At 44.2% G+C, this 17,871-nt stretch overlaps 1 protein-coding gene across 1 annotated transcript in view; it reads right to left on the reverse strand.

Moving 5' to 3' along the window:
- Nucleotides 1-4,790, reverse strand: part of atf6 (activating transcription factor 6) — a 32,138-nt gene extending 27,348 nt beyond the window's left edge. Inside the window, exons 1-6 of the mRNA XM_070832579.1 lie at nucleotides 4,562-4,790; nucleotides 3,436-3,512; nucleotides 2,943-3,021; nucleotides 2,278-2,375; nucleotides 1,199-1,322; nucleotides 688-891 (exon numbers count right to left, since the gene is read on the reverse strand). Of these exons, the coding sequence (XP_070688680.1) occupies nucleotides 688-891; nucleotides 1,199-1,322; nucleotides 2,278-2,375; nucleotides 2,943-3,021; nucleotides 3,436-3,512; nucleotides 4,562-4,661 (682 nt within the window). The 5' untranslated portion in view covers nucleotides 4,662-4,790. The remainder of the gene's footprint in view (nucleotides 1-687; nucleotides 892-1,198; nucleotides 1,323-2,277; nucleotides 2,376-2,942; nucleotides 3,022-3,435; nucleotides 3,513-4,561) is intronic.
- Between the last annotated feature and the right edge of the window lie 13,081 nt (nucleotides 4,791-17,871).

Consider the following 17,871-nt stretch of genomic DNA (forward strand, 5'->3'; position numbering starts at 1 on the left):
GACAGGAAAGCCAAGCTCAAATTCAAGTTGAGAAAGGTCAGATACTCCACCCACTTGGGTTCCAGGCAATGACATAAGTATTTACATTGGCCTAGGTGCTGCTGATGTAACACACAGAGATGACCAGATTGGTAAACCAGGCAGGCTAAACCACAAAACAACATAATAATGACTTTAATGCACGAAACACACAAAATCACATAGCAGCCCACAAATAGTCTTTGGTTTACATCTGGGGTATAAAACAAACTTTTCTGATTGTATATTTATGATTATTTATTCCAAATGTTACTATTTTCTCAAATGTTGCCCAATTTTAAACATATTTTAGATACATCTCAATGATTTTGAATCTTTGGATCTAATTTTTGGATCTTAATGCATGATACATGTATTATCATCTGAGCACCAAGCAGAGCAGCATGGGACAGTGAAGACTAAGAAAAAATTAAGGTTAAGGCACCACCTGCTGGACAAAACCTAACAATCAAATTATTGTCTAAAAGAGAATGGCAACCAGATTCATCAGAAATGATTAACATTACAGCTATCATGTCATCTCTGACTTAAAATATGTCACGAAATACTTCAAATGAAGAACCACACATTGCTTCCTAGTATATCGAGTGCACTGGTCCGATCCTGATTTGAGGCACTGTCTCAATGTGTTGCAGTGTGAGCTCTTACCTGGGGGGGGCGCTGGTTGGATGTTGACCGGGGATGGTTTGACCACAGGCAGCACAGTGGTCTGCATGGGCTGGATGATGATTGTCTTGGCCTGCAGGGGAGCTGCAGCGTGAGCCAAGGGCACAGCTGTAATCAGCGGTTTGGGCTGGATGCAAACCTTGGGACCAATCTGAATCGGCCTCTTGATTGGCTGAGCTTGTTTGGCTGGCGTGTGTGTTCGGGGATAGGGGTGGAAGGAGTGAGATAAGAAAACAGGATTTATGTAAACACAAGGAAAGGCTGACTCCAAGCTGAGGTGAAAACATTTGCATTCATAGTTACAGGCCAGTTATTGTTTTCCGTGTGTCTTTTCTAATGGGAGACCACTTATATCTCTCTTTGTTTGGTTGATCGCATCCCAGAATTTGGCAAACCCAGAGTGTGGTGCAGAATTCCCCTGGTTTTTGGACAAAGCGTACAAATATAGATGACAGCTGAACGTGCAGATGTGCAGTGGTGGAGGCCGCCTCACCTCGTGTGGCCTGGCTGGTTCTCTTTGGAGCTTTCTTAGATGGAGGAGATATTACAGAAAAGCCACTGGACTCTGAGCAGACTGAACCAGGAGAGCGCTGCGACCACGGAGACGAGGCCTCATCCTGGGTGGGGAAGCAGAGAAGGCTTGTGTCTAATCTAGTAGATACTGGACCTCTCTTTTTCTAGCCATCAGCAAGAAACAGAAGCATGACTGTAGTTCAGTGACTAGTAAAATGTCATCTGCAATAAAGTAAACTCTTACAAATGTTTAATTATTTTGAATTCTTAAGCTCTTGACCCTTCCAAATGCACACTACTAAGCTCTGTCTTGATTTCACAACAGCCTGTAGAGGTGATTACTAGAACTGCATTACGTGAGAGAAACTTTAGGCTCATGCTGCTTGCCTGCAGTTGTATCAGCCATCAACAAACAAGTAGAAAACACTGTCTGACGAAACAGGACTGCTGTCCTGTTTAGCAATGGCGAGAATGCCAAATTTTCCTGAAGCCACTCATACTGTGTGTAATGCAGCATATGTACAGTACTTGCTGTGCAGTGAGACACGTCAGATATAATCTGAATCAATCAATCAATGTCCTTGTCAATATTCAAAGACTCTGGTAGACGAACGTGTCCTTGGATTCAGTCAGGGTGATTCGGTTAGCAGACAAATGTGTCCAGACGGTGTTAGGGGGCCAGACGAGGATGTAACCCTTGTCCTTGTTTTGACACGCTGTGAAAACATCTGCCTGCTAAATTATGCTAATGTGACTGAAGTTGTCAGCACCTTCTATTTAACGAGGGGGCGGGACAGAGCTCAGACTGGCAGCAAATTATTACTGTGACAAGGTGTTTAAGGCTTCTGTTAATAAGTGTCTCATGTGTGTATGTGTGTGTCACTATCCAAAGGCAAAGAGCAGCTGTCAGTGTTTGGACACCATCTGGATGAAAACTGCGCACCAAGAGGGGCACTTATGCAAACACTCACAAGCAACAGAAATGGTCAAATTTGCAATGGAAATACAAGTCAACTGCCGAAATCTGAGAAGGACAAAGAGTTGAAGGCAGCGACTTACTTGTAAGGAGTACGGGGACAGGGCTTCGACAGAGGAAGGAGAGGGGACAGAGCTCAGAGTGTAGGCAGGTGACAGAGAGTCCACGCTCACCTCACCATCTGGATGCACAAGGACAAAGACACAGAAAAATGTGTCACAAGTGTAGGTTTATAAACACAAGCAGATGTGACTATGTATTCCAACACATAAACTCAACACTAACACCCTTTAGTTGGGATTTATTCATTTAGCATGAATAACTGAACACACACCTCATTAATGAGCTATACCTGCTGTCTTTGTAAACCAATCATAAAGCAGAGGAAAGGTGAGTCATCTGAGTTATAGTTGGTCTGAATTTTCCACATCTTTTAAAAACCCCTAGTAAACATTATTATAATAATAATAATAATAATAATCTGCGGTCAAAGGATATTTTAATTTCCTCAACAGTGGCTAATAGTATATTAAGAGTAAAAGCTGCATGCAGTAAAACAACAACAGTGAGAATATTCCATCAAATTGTCGCAGAATATCACAGTGCAGGAGCAAAAAGCATGGGTTACACTATGTAAATATTAAACAGATGGATGTCAGACTGTCTTATGGGTCAGCTCAGGTTTCCCTGATTTCATGGTGAAATGTGATAGTCATGTTCATACCAATGTCAGCATGCGTTGCCGTACCTGTGTAGGTGCTGTTAGCATCCACTTCATTCCACGGCAGTATGTCGATATCAAAGTCCAGGTCTAGACCCTCACAGGCCTGAGAAACCAAAACTCAGTTTTTAAACAATGGACTCAGCCCGAACGCAGAACTGAGAAAATGCTAATGTTGAGCAATATGCAGATAATTACTTTATTCATTTTTCCGAGCCAAGTTGTTATCTTATATAGGGCAGGCAGAGAACATCACGTGTTCAAGAAGTAGTCAATAAAACACTTGTAAAAACTAAATTGTTGCCTTCAACATCCTTGACACTTACACTGTGTATGTGGGAATGTTCCTGTAACATGTGTCCTCGCATAACATACTATTTTACCATGTTAGCTAGTGATGCACCTGCATTGCTGTTAACAAGCCACTTCCTCACTTTTTACTGATTCGCTCTGCACACTTTTCATGCGAGACTTACAGTTTTGCTTGACAATTTGCATATTGAAAGGATGAGTCACTCACATAGCCATCATTCTGCAGTGCCTCGAGTAGATCATCTGCATCTCCCAAGTTGTTCAGCTCATCAAACAGGCTAATGTCTGAGTAACAAGCAAATTACAGCACACAACAATTCTTTGGTTATCAAAAGAATATAAGGAACAACTACACAAAATATCCACATGTTTCTTATTTTTTCAGTACATCAGTTCATGCTATGTATGTGAAGTATACTTGGAGAATTTTATTAGTTCAGTTTTTGCTGTTTTTGTCTATTCGATATAGCAATTCCTGCATATTCACTACAGAATGAAATCAAAGTGAAACAAAATAAAGTTGCATGTAAAACAAACAAGGTGTTGTGGATACAATTAAAGTATGAGACAAGATAAGAACAATACAAGTTAACTTATTTCCACAGTGGTACTACCATTAGTAGTAGTAAAAGTTTGATAACAATAAGAATAACGATAATTTATTTACTATTAATATTATGATTATTGCTGTTGTTGCTGCTGCAGGACATGGCGACCACATTGCTGTTTTTTCACAACATACTCTTCTTGTGTAATATAATAAAATGGGCACATAAACATTATTCTCTAATTTTTGTTTCCTCCAAGATAAAACAAATAGGGCAAAATTAAATTCCCTATCTAATTCAGTCCTTTCTTTCAAATCAAATAGGAAATCTAAGCATTCAAGGCAGGGAACATATTGAGCTTCTTCCAAAACCAGTGCAGCTAACCATGTTTTCAGCACGGTTCATGCACCACTGGTGTCCCCTGTGTCAGCACCAGACAGGTGCACAGTGTGTAGGGACGGTGAAGTCTCCATAGGCGTGTGTACAGGGAGGTCTGGTGAAGTCTGAGCCATAATGCTGGTTGTTTCATCCAGGCTCAGCAGGTTACATCATGTGCAGCTACATAATGCTAACTGCTTTAGCTGCAAGCATTTGCAAACACGAGCACCACACCGACCTCAGACCTGCGTACGAGTGTTTCTGTGACACTAACTTCGTCCCAAATTGTACTTTAGGGGCACTTTTATTAGTCACATCTGTTACTTAATCTAAAATCTATTTTTAACTAAGGTTAGCTGTGCTTCCCTGTGAGCGTGTTTCTAGACGGAGTGGCTGACATTAGCTTACCCCACTCTCCACCCTGGTCGATGGAGATGCTGCCCGTCTCACTGTCCATCACGGGATACTGTCGATGATTGTCGAGGTCTAACGCTAAGTCGGACGCCATCCTTTCTTGATTTCATTAGTAAACTGCCTCAAACGAACAACTTGGGATCAAGCGATGGCTCATCTGACTGTTCATGTTGCAGCTGTTTGGTAGGAAACTTCCTGTTTGACGCGAAGATACACGTCTGACTTTACCGTCAGTCTACGGGTGCCACCGAGGGACTAATGAGTCAAATAGGACAGCTAATGTTATAAGCTTGTGCTGCAAGACCAGGCCACAAGACGGCAGGATAGCACTGCAGGCCCAGCGGCGTGGTAAGAAAATGTTTGTGTGCTTCTTTAAAGTTGACAGGATTTGTAATGACACGCACATGAGTTCATGACAGAAGAACTGACTGAATGTGCACAGAAAGAACTGGACACACAGCTAAGAATGAGTCTCCAAAGCTGAACAAAGATAGGTATGAATAAATGATAAGTGTTTACATAATAAGAAATAACAATGACCAACAGCACACAATTTTTAGGTCAATCTGTTTATGTAATTTTTAAAGAATACAATAGTACAAAGGGGGCAGAGTGCTGTATTATTGAACTATTAATGCATGAAGTGGGTGGATATGTACAGTGTGTGTGTGTGTCTATATACACTACATACTGCTTGCTTGGATTTATATTTAACAGTGATGATGATATGCAGTTACTGTATTTAAAATATAAAATAAATCATTTATAATTTGTAAGAACGGTGGTTGTTTTAGTATTGTTTTCAGTAATGCAGGCAAAGTAAAAACTTGAAATTCAACTCATCCTCATAAAAATAAACTGGTGCAGTAATGTCTAGCCAAGGGCTCACACACATTACTGTGGACTCAAGCGTGATTGATCAGTGTTACCATACAAGTATTGGGCGAGAGAAAACACCTGACTGTCCCCAATATTCTTGAAACTAAGTTAAACCAGTAAGTAGACTGGTAGCTATGGAGCTCACCTGTCAACATTTCCATCCCCATGAAAACTTGACAGACTCCATCCCCTGATGGAGACCATGAATTAAAGCACTGGGCAAAGCTACTAAGCAGATCTTGAGATGGGGCTGTTTGAGCTAATTTAAACGTATCTTTGAGACAAACGTGTCTGGGCCGTCAAAACAAGAGAGGACGCTCACTACGCTGTCCTCTCTGTCGTACACCACAATGTCTCAGCTCAGGTGACTGCTGAAGCTCTGTGTGTATTATTCTCATTCACCCAGTTAGTACAACGTCATGTCCAACTAAAACTCTCCACTGGACAGTAGTAGCAGAGATTTCAATAGCCAACCGAGGGGTTTCATCAGATCTGAGTGGTTCGAGGGCCCAAGCATTTAAACCCCTTCAGGGCATTAACACCCTGATGTCATATGTCATAAATCCACATGGCAGTCCTGTGAGATTTGTCACTGTCACATAAATGAAGGTGATATGGTATTAAACCACCTGGAAAGGGGTTTCAGGGTGGTGATAATCGCCTAAAGACTTTAGACTATCATAGGCTGATTAAAGAGCACCAAACTTGCCTCTCTGCTGTCCTTTCAGTGCCACAGGTGAAGAGGAGCTGAAAGGACAGACGGCTCTGAGGACAGTGACGGCCATAACAGTGGACGGAGTTGGTATGGATCGGACGGATGGATACTTCCATAGGGCTTATGTGCCACTGTGGTATGAATTGTACTTTAGTGTCACATCATGGAGTGCAAGCATCCGGCTTTGAACCCCATTAAGCGTGTAGCCAAGTGCCTGTTTGAGGACGAAGCCTGTGTGAAATAGAATTATGATCACCCATCATAACCCTAGTTCCATGTTTAGGTAAGTGGGCAAAATGTATTTATGCAGTACTTTTACTATGCTTTACATAGATATATTAAAGAAAGACAGATAACAGCAATACATTGAAAGACATGGGTGTTTATCAGGCAAGAAGGATCTATTTAAAGATACTATAGAATTTCATTATGGAAAGTGTAGGATCAAGGATATCTCTGCCTCTGTTGCATCAGTTTTGTCCAGTATTTTTTTTTTTTAATCTATCTCTTGCGAATCCCCTAACTTTATGGGAGAGCAATATTAAACCCTTTAAATATACATAAAACTTTAGCTATAGATTTATAAATATATTAAAGCTGCAAGCAGCGTTGGAGGGCCCTCGCACCTCCGTGCACGTCGTGGCGTGCGGCGGCTCCGTCCTGTTGCTGGACTCCGACCCTTCCACGCGATAAAACAGGGATTTTACCGAACAGAACATCAGTGCTTCTCTTCTACAGCTGACTCAATCAGTGAGTTTGTTTATGTCATTGTGTTACTTCGATGATTTTAATGGTTAGTTTGGATCTAAAGAAATATTTATGTAGCACACAACAACACAAACATACTAACCGAATGAGGCAGCAGCAGAGCAGCAGCTTCCTGTGTTCTGTGTGGTAAAATCCCTGTTTTAGTGAATGGAGTCTGGTGTGTGTGCAGAGAGCCATATAACGGCTGTTTGTGGTTAAACCAAAAGGATCCTCCAGGTCTCTCTCTGTAGGGATCCTTTCCATGATGCTGTCACACACTTAGAATAACACTCTGAGCCTGTCAGTGGATCAAACAAGCACTTTTAGTGGACCTACTGTGATCAGGTGCAGTTGGCAGTCGACTGAGGCAAACTGGACCAATTTTTTTTTAAAGTTCCACTTTAATGTCTGACTGAGCTGCAGTGAAACAAGGAAAGCTTCAGTGTGACTGCAGGATTAGTTGGTTCTGTCATGAGGAAACCAGCTGGAGGTTCCTGCAGGGAGACTCTGACCCATGTGATGACGTGACACCTCATCGCTTCACACCGTCGCATACTAAGAGCAGAAGATGGGCCGCATGTGTCGTACATCCTGATCACACACCTGAACACAACACAAGCTGCAGTAGGTAATATTACATTATAATTCTGGTTGAAATAACCCATTTTGTCACTACAATATTTATTTGAAGGTTTCCTTTAAAAACAAATGTGTCTGAGTGCTGTTCCCTTTGTGTTTAGATTTTTTTTGGCCTGTAAATGCACCAGTGATAATATCTAATTATATGAAAACACACTTTGTCCGTGACTCCTCAATTTAGAGCTGGAGCTGGAGGCAGGACGTGGTTAGCCTAACTTAGCATAAAGAGTGGAAGCAGGGGGAAACAGCCAGCCTGGATCTGTCCAGAGTTCAAAAACACACCTGTGAACACCTCTAAAACTCATAGACGAAAACACGTTGTGTCTGGGTTGAGTGTGAACACAAACAGAAATGTAAAAATAACACAGTGGTTTCAGGGTGAGTTACGTGCTGGAGTGACCTCATCTCACTCTTGGAGAGAAAGCTAAATAGCACATTTCTGAAAATGTTGAACTGTTTCTTCATGCTACAATTAGACAATTAAATTAAAATGACATGCCATTTTATTATATGATACATATTATAATATTATAATATTTTTATGTGCAACATTAAATCAAATCAGATCAGCTGATACTCAGTAAACAGTCCTTGATTGTATCCCAGTATGATATGAACAGTAAGACACCAGTCTGAAGAGTTCTGAACGATGCTCTACAGAGGAACAACTACACAGGAAATCAATATTTAATTTCTAATTTAAGTTTTTATTTCAAACTATTTCAGATTTTTTGTTTGTTTGTTTTTTGTATGTTGGATAAACCGGAGCACCCGGAGAAAACCAGTTTAAACACAGAGGAACAGATCAGATCCTGACAGACGGATCGCTCCCGTCTGTCAGGACATGAAACTGAACCTCCGTGTCTTGTTTCACGCCTCCTTATTTTTCTGCTTCTTGTTCTTGTACTGGCGGCGGTGTTTCGGTGTTAGAGTTTTCTTGAAGCGCCTCCACAAAGATGGCTGGCCGGTGACTTGGGCCTCCCCCAGTGGGGCGACCTCATCAGTGACTTGGCCCTCCCCCAGTGGGGCGACCTCATCAGTGACTTGGCCCTCCCCCAGTGGGGCGACCTCGTCAGTGACTTGGCCCTCCCCCCGTGGGGCGACCTCATCAGGGACCTGGGCCTCTTCAAGTGGGAAAACCTCCTTGTTGACTTGGGCCTCCTCCTTTGGGGCGACCTCTTCGGTGACTTGGGTCTCCTCCAGTGGGGCGACCTCTTCGGTGACTTGGGCCTCCTCCAGTGGGGCGACCTCCTCGGTGACTTGGGCCTCCTCCTTTGGGGCGACCTCTTCGGTGACTTGGGTCTCCTCCAGTGGGGCGACCTCCTCGGTGACTTGGGCCTCCTCCTTTGGGGCGACCTCTTCGGTGACTTGGGTCTCCTCCAGTGGGACGACCTCCTCGGTGACTTGGGCCTCCTCCTTTGGGGCGACCTCTTTGGTGACTTGGGCCTCCTCAAGTGGAGCGACCTCTTCGGTGACTTGGGCCTCCTCCAGTGGGGCGACCTCTTCGGTGACTTGGGCCTCCTCCAGTGGAGCGACCTCTTCGGTGACTTGGGCCTCCTCCAGTGGGGCGACCTCCTCGGTGACTTGGGCCTCCTCCTTTGGGGCGACCTCTTCGGTGACTTGGGTCTCCTCCAGTGGGGCGACCTCCTCGGTGACTTGGGCCTCCTCCTTTGGGGCGACCTCTTCGGTGACTTGGGTCTCCTCCAGTGGGACGACCTCCTCGGTGACTTGGGCCTCCTCCTTTGGGGCGACCTCTTCGGTGACTTGGGCCTCCTCAAGTGGAGCGACCTCTTCGGTGACTTGGGCCTCCTCCAGTGGGGCGACCTCCTTGGTAACTTGGGCCTCCTCCTTTGGGGCGACCTCTTCGGTGACTTGGGCCTCCTCCAGTGGAGCGACCTGGGACTCCTCCGGAAGGGCAACCTCCTCTGCGACAGAAGTGTTCTGTGGTGCATGGAGGTCAGTTGTGATCAAGTTGTTTACCTTTGAAATGGGGGTTTTTCCAATCTGCTCACACACCTGGAGCATCATTGGGTTTTTGTAGGTATCAACTTGTTTCTGCAGTTCATGCGTCTTTAGTTTGAAGACCAAGAGAGAGTCTCTTTCGCCTTTCAGCCTTTCTTCCAGGCTCAGGACTTTGGTGACTCTCTCATTAAACTCAAGCCTGAGTTCCTCCAGTTCTTTTTTCAGGAGGTCAGCTCTCTGCCTTTCAGCTTGGACTTGATCTGTGAGATCTTTGATCAGGTCGTCTTTGTTGTTGTTCAACCCGTCCAGGGGCTCGGCTGCGAGGGCTGTGGAGGAGAGACTCTTGATTTCCTGTTTGAGCCTCACCACCTCCTTGTCTAGATCGAACCTCAAGCTCTGCTGCTGCTTCAGTTTCCACTCTGCTTCTTCACGCATGTACTTCTCATTGTAAGAAGTTTGCTGCTCCCTACGTCTCAAACCTCTTTCATAGTGAAGGTCGGTTAGGGCTTTCTGCAGACGCTGGTGCAGAGGTGGATTCCTCCCCCAGTAGTATGGAGATGACTGGCCACCCTGGTGGTTCTGAGATGACTGGCCACCCTGGTGGTTTTGAGATGACTGGCCACCCTGGTGGTTTTGAGGTTGCTGGCCACCCTTGTGGCTTTGAGGTGGCTGGCCACCCTGGTGGTTTTGAGATGACTGGCCACCCTGGTGGTTTTGAGGTTGCTGGCCACCCTTGTGGCTTTGAGGTGGCTGGCCACCCTGGTGGTTTTGAGGTGGCTGGCCACCCCGGTGGTTTTGAGGTGGCTGGCCACCCTGGTGGTTTTGAGATGACCGGGAATCCCAGTAGTATTGAGATGACTGACCACCCCGGTGGTTTCGAGATGACTGACCACCCCGGTGGTTTCGAGATGACTGGGAATCCCAGTAGTACTGAGATGACTGGCCACCCCGGTGGTTTTGAGGTCGGCCGCCACCCCGGTGGTTTTGAGGTGGCTGGCCATCCCCGTTGATTTGAGGTTGCTGGCCATCCCCGTTGTTTTGAGGTGGCTGCTCCCTCTGGGTGTTTTCATGAGGCTCTCTTGCATCCATCGGAGCAGGAGAGACCTCATTGGACTCCCAATCCATATTTTCGACAGCGCTGCTGCCATCAACAGGTAGTGTAGCTAGTAACTCCTGTTTTTCGTCCTCCAACTCCATGATCTCTCCCCAGGTGAGACCCGCAGGCAGCATTGCCTCGACTGGACTGCTGTTGGCTTTCATTGATCTTCTTAATGGAACCGATCGCAGTTGTAACGGGTTTTCAATGGTTGTTGAAGTGTTCTTCGAACGGTGGTGTGTCTCGGATGTGTGGTCAACGTGTATCTCTCTCTGTCTATCTCCCTCGGCTCAGTTTGGGATCCGTCTCTATTTATATAGTTTCAACATTCTGGAAGCCTCTGAGGTCATCAGTGACACCCTCAGCCAACATTCTGGTTACTTACAAACTTGTTTTTGTTTGAAAAATAGTTTTTCCAGTATTGTTCATCACATAGAAATATCTCAAGACAAGATATCTCAAGATATCTTGTGTATATGTCAATGGTTGCAGGAGTCCTTTAGGAGTTTCTGAGAGCTCTGGAAGTGGCTCTGCTATGACTTTTCATATCCGAAACTTTATAAATGTCCGATTTATTTATTTCCTCATAGAAATTAATGTGAAAAATTTTCAACATTCCCATTTCTTCACCCGACTTCTAGCCCTCACAGCTCCTTCATGCTTTTAGCTAGAAACTCCATTGAAGCTTTAAAACGTTCATCATCTCTCCCTCTTTCAGCACATATCTCTTCTATCCCTTTGTGCCATTCACCACTTCATCACAGTCGTCTTTAAAAAAAATTTTAAACTTCTACTCATTTTACATGAGTGTGTATGTGGCCGCGCTAGAGTGGGTGACGTCATAGAGTGTGGAGGAGCGGAAAAATCACATGAAACTTTTGTCTTTAACTCGCTGGTTTGGCCGAACCGTTTCACCCACAGTCACAGTTTATCACTCAAAATGTAGCTTAAGTCTTTGGACACGCAGTCATGTGACTCACAACACACAGAAACGCACGCAGCGCGTCCCACGAGCCTCGGAGCGACGGGAGCACCGACCGAACGCCTCATTGACTGCCATGTTAAAATGACAGAGGAGGGAGAGAGAAACACTTCTCTTGCGCTCATTTCACCAGATAGAGACCTTAGATTACATCTACGTGTTCAGGAGACTCTCTTATGTCCACTGGTCTGCACTTTATGGCTGTGACATGGACCGTTTTCAGTAAAACCTGCATTTTCAGGGCAATGCAATAAAAAAAAAAAAGAAATCAGGGCATTATGGAATTTTTCACCACGACTGAATTTTCTGCAAACTTTCATGAGTTTTCGTGCATGTTTAGGCCCCCAAAATGGAATTCATTGGGGAAAAGGAGGAGGAGAAGAAGAAGAAGAATAATAATAAGAAGAATTCCTTGCATTTCAACTATGTTTTCGGCCCCCTGGTTGCTTGCATTTCATATATTTTTTCAGCCCCTACCTGCTCGGGGCCTATGGGTTCCGTACACCTCTTGGTTCTTGGGTACTGGCACGTTTCCTCCCTTGCACGTTTTTCCTACTCGCATTTCTATAGGGTCCTCGCATCGCTTGGTGCTCGGGCCCTAATTAAATCTGCAAGCAGCGTTGGAGGGCCTTCGCACTTCCATGGACGTTGGGGCGTGTGGCGGCTCCGTCCTGTGCCGGACTCTGACCCTTCCACGCGGCTCAAAATGTTCATGTATGTCGGACAGTGCGTGAAGGAGTTACACGTCACTTCCTGTTCCCATGTGGTGCCAGAGAACAGCCACTAATCACGTCCTATATTCCAGTATATGAAGTGTTGACTACACTGTGAAAATGTTGTGCAAATCAAATGATCATTGCCATAGACGTGTTACTTCCTGTTGCCACCAGGTGGCGCAATGACTGTGGTCACTAATTGGCATCTAGGTGTCTTCAGGCCGGGACTCTTATTCAGCGTGACAAGTTTGAAACAGATTGGATAATGTACGCTGACAGTCATCAAACGGTATAAATTTGGTGAAGATAGGACCTTGTACAGTGGAGTTACAGCACTTTTAATGCTCATGGCGAAGGAAAATTTATTATCGAAATCGCCTGGTCGTCACGGCAACAGCTTTTGACGGAGACTCACGGTGTTCGCTCCAGACCAACATCAATGTCTTGAGGCTTCCCTGACCAAATTTGAAGTGGATCTGATCAACTGGCTGGTCTTGAGCCATCATAATGTAAAACATAGCATTTCCTGTCACCACCAGGTGGCGCTGTGACTGTGAGTGAATATTGACATGTAGACATGTTCAGGGCGGGACTCTCATCAAACATGTCAAGTTTGGTGCTGATTGGATCACGTACAGTCAAGTTATTAACAACTTCCTGTTTCATGGCGAGTCATGGCGAGACACCGAACTTTGACAGCTCGTCACGCCCAAACCATTCAAATTCTGTAGAGACCTTTAATAACTTTTCATCGTTGATGCCTTCTCTACCAGCTGACCAAGTTTGAAGTCGATCGCTTGAACCCCCTCGGACTAGTTCGTTCATTTACGTCCCCTGTAAATCGCCAAAAATGCGTGAAAAATCCAATATGGCCGACTTCCTGTTGGGTTTAGATCATCACTCCAAGAGACTTTTTGTGTTCGTCTTGAAGAGATATATGAACCCTAACCCTGAACATGTACATAAAACGCAGTTCCGGGGCTGAGTTTAGGTGGCGCTACAGAGCCATTTTGTCACACCCATTTGCGAAACCTATGAAATACGTAATTTTTCACCACGACTGAATTTTCTGCAAACTTTCATGACTTTTCATGCATGTTTAGGCCCCCAAAAATGCAATTCATTTGCCTAACAAAGAAGAAGAAGAAGAATTCCTTGCATTTCAACTATGTTTTTGGCCCCCTGGTCTCCTGGTTTTTTTCATCTCACGTATTTTTTCGAGGCCTACCTGCTCGAGGCCTATGAGGTCCGTACACCTCTTGGTTCTTGGGTACTTGCACGTTTCCTCCCTTGCACATTTTTCCCCCACGCAGTTTCAATAGGGTCCTCGCACCGCTTGGTGCTCGGGCCTTAATTAGTGTTTGGAGACCCTGTCCTGATCATTTGAATCAGTACATGCAAAAGTCCACGCACCTATGATTTTACAATTTGACAGAGTTCTGTGAGTGCCTGTGGGCAGAGAACAAAGTGTTTTTGAACTGCACAAATACAGTATAGGTCCTGCATGCTGTGTATACACTGTACACAAGGAAAACACAGACATGGCATATGACACATTTGGGCAGAAGCGACATCAGCTCCATGTTGTATTCATGCCAAAAAGTGGCTTCTTATCCAGTGAACCTGTAAACATTAGAAGGTACACATGTACTTTAGCTCTTTAACAGAATAAACCCTCTCTTACAAGACACATTCTTTATCAGGCTGTGTTTGTGGTTTTTAAATGGCACAGGCACAGTAGTAAGTGACATTGTGTGCTAAAAATCAGTAATCCCTCGTGGGCATTTCAGGTCGTACTGAGATTAACCTGAGGCGGTCTGGTTGATTCCCTGCTGGATTGGTTCAGCTCCATTCTGAAAGAACAAGCCTGCAGTCTGTCTTAACTCATTACAGCAAGGTAAAGACTAACACACAGGTCAACCATCTGCCTGGAGTCTTTACTCCACCTATAACATTAAACCCAATCAGCTAATGTAAGCAATCTTATATCATTACTCACTAGTAAATCCAGTAATTTGTTTATATGCTCTTTATTGTTAACATGATGGTGTGATTGTTGAAAACAAAGGTTGCCCCATACCTCAAAGTCAGTGAGCCAAACGTTCTTCGCAGCACAAGCCATGTGTCTGCGTCACGTGTCCTGAAGTTAATGTTAATGCATCCGTGTCTGATTGGAGTGGTGTGATAATGGCACGGACGGTGTCTTTAGTCCGTGGACAGTTCAGGGCTCATCATAATGATTGTGTGTAAAGCCCCTCAGAACCAGACACTGACAGCAGATTATCAGGTTAACCTGATGTGCTGCGTTCGTGCAAAATGGAGTAAGGGCTTTGGTCATATTGCTGTTACTGTTGAAGCTGCTTCAGTATGTCTCAGTTTTCGTCTGGGGAACCACAGCCACTTTGATCGTTCATTGAACTGTTTTATAGATGTATAATATCAGAGAACTTAGATCATGATTTAGAACAGCTTCTCATTAGTGTTTGTCTCACCCTGCAATAAAAATCCCAGTGTGATGAAGAGGACTTAATATAATTGTAGTATGACATTGACAAATTCTATTATTGTGATACGTTTAGAGAAATACCTCAATATTGATAGTGTTACTTATTATTCAAGTTTTAAGATGGTATTTCTATGAAAACATTTGAGGGGAAAATTATGTGAAAAAGATGACAGATTGTACAGTTTAACAAGATGAGCATGTTATGACAAACAAAATCCCAGGCAAGTTTCATATAATTTTAATCTAATATGTTGCCCATAGCTCTACACACCCACAAGATGCTTGTCATTGACAGGGCATCAGATCACGTAGAGCAAAGCAAGATCACCCAATTTAAACGTTTAAACAGAGTCTGGGTGGCTACACTCTCTGCTGCTTGTTTTCTGTAATCATGATGGCAGATGATAAAACCTCACCTGCACATTAGAGAGTGGAGATGAAACGAGATAAAAACCACCGTCCGCTAGAAACTCATGATCATAGACACACATTCTGACACTATAATCCAACAATTATCTGTATCTGTTACGTGTACGGCTGCTGTTAAAACAGAAAGTCTGGACCCTGTTTGCAGGAAACCTTATTTTCAACAACACTAATGAGTACCAATCACGTAATTGATGGGAAAACTGGTGTAAAACTGTTGTGCATCATATTAATCGCCGTTTCTGTTATTTTGATTTTAATACTGAGAGAATGCATTGTGTTTTGTGTGTCTGTAATTTTGATTCTTGGCCTCTTTGGAATGAAAGTGTTTAATCTCAGTGGGGTATCGTACGTAAATAAAGTGAAGACCTCCAACAAAGACACAGCTAATGACCAGAGATGAAAAGCCTAATCAGACCATGTCAACCTAATTAGCCAGAAAAGAGGGGAAACAAAAGGTAGATGGTGTTATTTATGTGACATGGGGCTTTTAATTAGTATTTAGCACCAAACAAATTCACATAAATTTGGCAGAGGCCTGTTTATATGACACATTAGTGGATCAACAGCTTGTCTCCAATCAGGCTTTCATGTCTACAAGATATTTTTTTCTACAGAGGAATCGAAACAGAGTTCATCCATCACTGCAGATGTTGAAATAATGTCTGGATGCTTGTTTTGTGTTGCGACTGCAACCAGGCACTGGTGTTTTTAAGAAACACTTAAAATAGTTGCATTAACTGCTCTCCTCCCATGTAGCCACGTGGGACAGAAGAATTTGTTGGGGAGCCACTAATGTAGCAGTGAAAAGAGGTGGCAGGCGAGCTCCTTCTAAGCAAAGAGAAGCCCCTTTGCAAAAGGGAGTTTGAGCTACATTTCATCTTTTGTGTCCCAGATTGATGACCTATGAGATGGATGATGTTCTGTAGTGCTGTGTGGCATTGTCTTATCCCGGACGCCACAAAGAGGGAGAACACTTATCATCTCAGCCTTATGTATGGAGCAGGGGGCAGGGGTTGTCAGGATGGTGAAGAGGGTCCAGGGGGGTGGAGGGGTGGCGGCAGTCCCTCCGATAAAGCGTGATGGAGATGAGCTAATGACAGCAGAGGCAGATGGACAGAGCCATCTCCCATGACGACGCAGTCAGGATCTCCGTTCTGAAGCCAGAGAAGGACGGATACAGAGGAAGGGGGCCAATGAGAGAGAAAAGAGATTTTGGTGTGTTTGGATACATGTACTGTATTTCAAGCCATGCATGGGTGTGCTTGTTTTAAAGTGACTTAAAAGGTTTGTGTTGGCCCTTTAGCTGCTCTGTGACTTGCTAGCAGGTGGCCCAGGTTTGTTGAGCTCGGTTTGGGATTAGGCTTTAGGACATTGTTTGGTGGGAATGGTGGTGTGAATACAAAGGGATTAGTGCAAAGGGTTGCTTCATTGACTGTGAGTTTGTATGTGTGTGTAGGGGAGGGGGGGCGCTGGGATCTGAAGTTGATGGATGGATTGGATGGCCACCAAAATAAAACGTTTTGCTCTAATTAGGCAAAAACAAAAGAAGAGAAAATAAATGCAAAAAAACATCAAAACAACATGACATAGTAAACATGAGTACAAAATAATGCTCCTGATATTGTCACTTTATTAAAACAAAACAATATGGTGTTAAATTTTGAATGTGAAAAATTTAATATGCTCCATTCATGAAATGAGGAAAACCCACACGTTCCCCTCAGTTCCCACGTTCCTCTCCTGACAGGAAGAAAAGCCCCACCAAAATCATCTCAATGCCTTGAACCATGTGCCACCATTAGGGACACACAAAGAGAGATCTGACAAATGGCCATTTTAATGTCCCTCTTTGACTTTAATGAATTTATACGTTATCTGGCCCTAATGGAGGCTGCGGTGGAGGGGCTGGCGCGAGGCCATAACAAATGAAAAGCTCTGATTAGTGTAGAATGAGCTGAGAGAAAATGCCATTCATCTTGGTTAGCATCCTCCTGCGCTCTTTTATGGGTCGCTGTTACAAGGACGGTGGAGCCGGGGGTGCTTGTCCCATTAGCGGGGCAGCCCAATGGCCCGCTGAGTGGTCAGCCGCCCGGCGTTGACGGAGCGTCTGCCCGCTCCGCAGTTCAGGACCGTGAATGCCTCAGTGCGGCTTGACTCCTGAATAACCTTCTGAGGTACCGGGAGCTTCACCCCTGCATGACCCCGCACTCTGCACAGGGGCGTGGGGGGACTCCGGGGGGTACCCAGACCAGGACTCACACTAGCAATAGGTAAACACTGGAGAGATCCCCCCGGAGAAAGACGGCAGGAGATTAAAAACAGTGGCTTACATTTGGATTTTAGAAGCATAAAGTTATAGATTTAATAGACAATTTTAGGTATTTAATTAGGGGGTGGGGGGTGGGGTGGCTGGGGGCTTTTCTTTAGGTACATTAGGGGGAAAAAATTAAAATTAATGTTGCAGACACCAAAAGTAGGTCATTATAATAAGTGTCTGATGTGTGCAGCTGCATAGATTGCTCAAAATAATATGTACAAGAGAAAATATTGTGTTTAATATTTAATTTGATGGCATCTAAATAGGTAGCCATATAGATATATCCAATCATCACTAATAAACTGACACTTCCTTA

The sequence above is a fragment of the Pempheris klunzingeri genome, chromosome 6 (assembly GCF_042242105.1).
Source record: "Pempheris klunzingeri isolate RE-2024b chromosome 6, fPemKlu1.hap1, whole genome shotgun sequence".
NCBI classification, from domain to species: Eukaryota; Metazoa; Chordata; class Actinopteri; order Acropomatiformes; family Pempheridae; genus Pempheris; species Pempheris klunzingeri.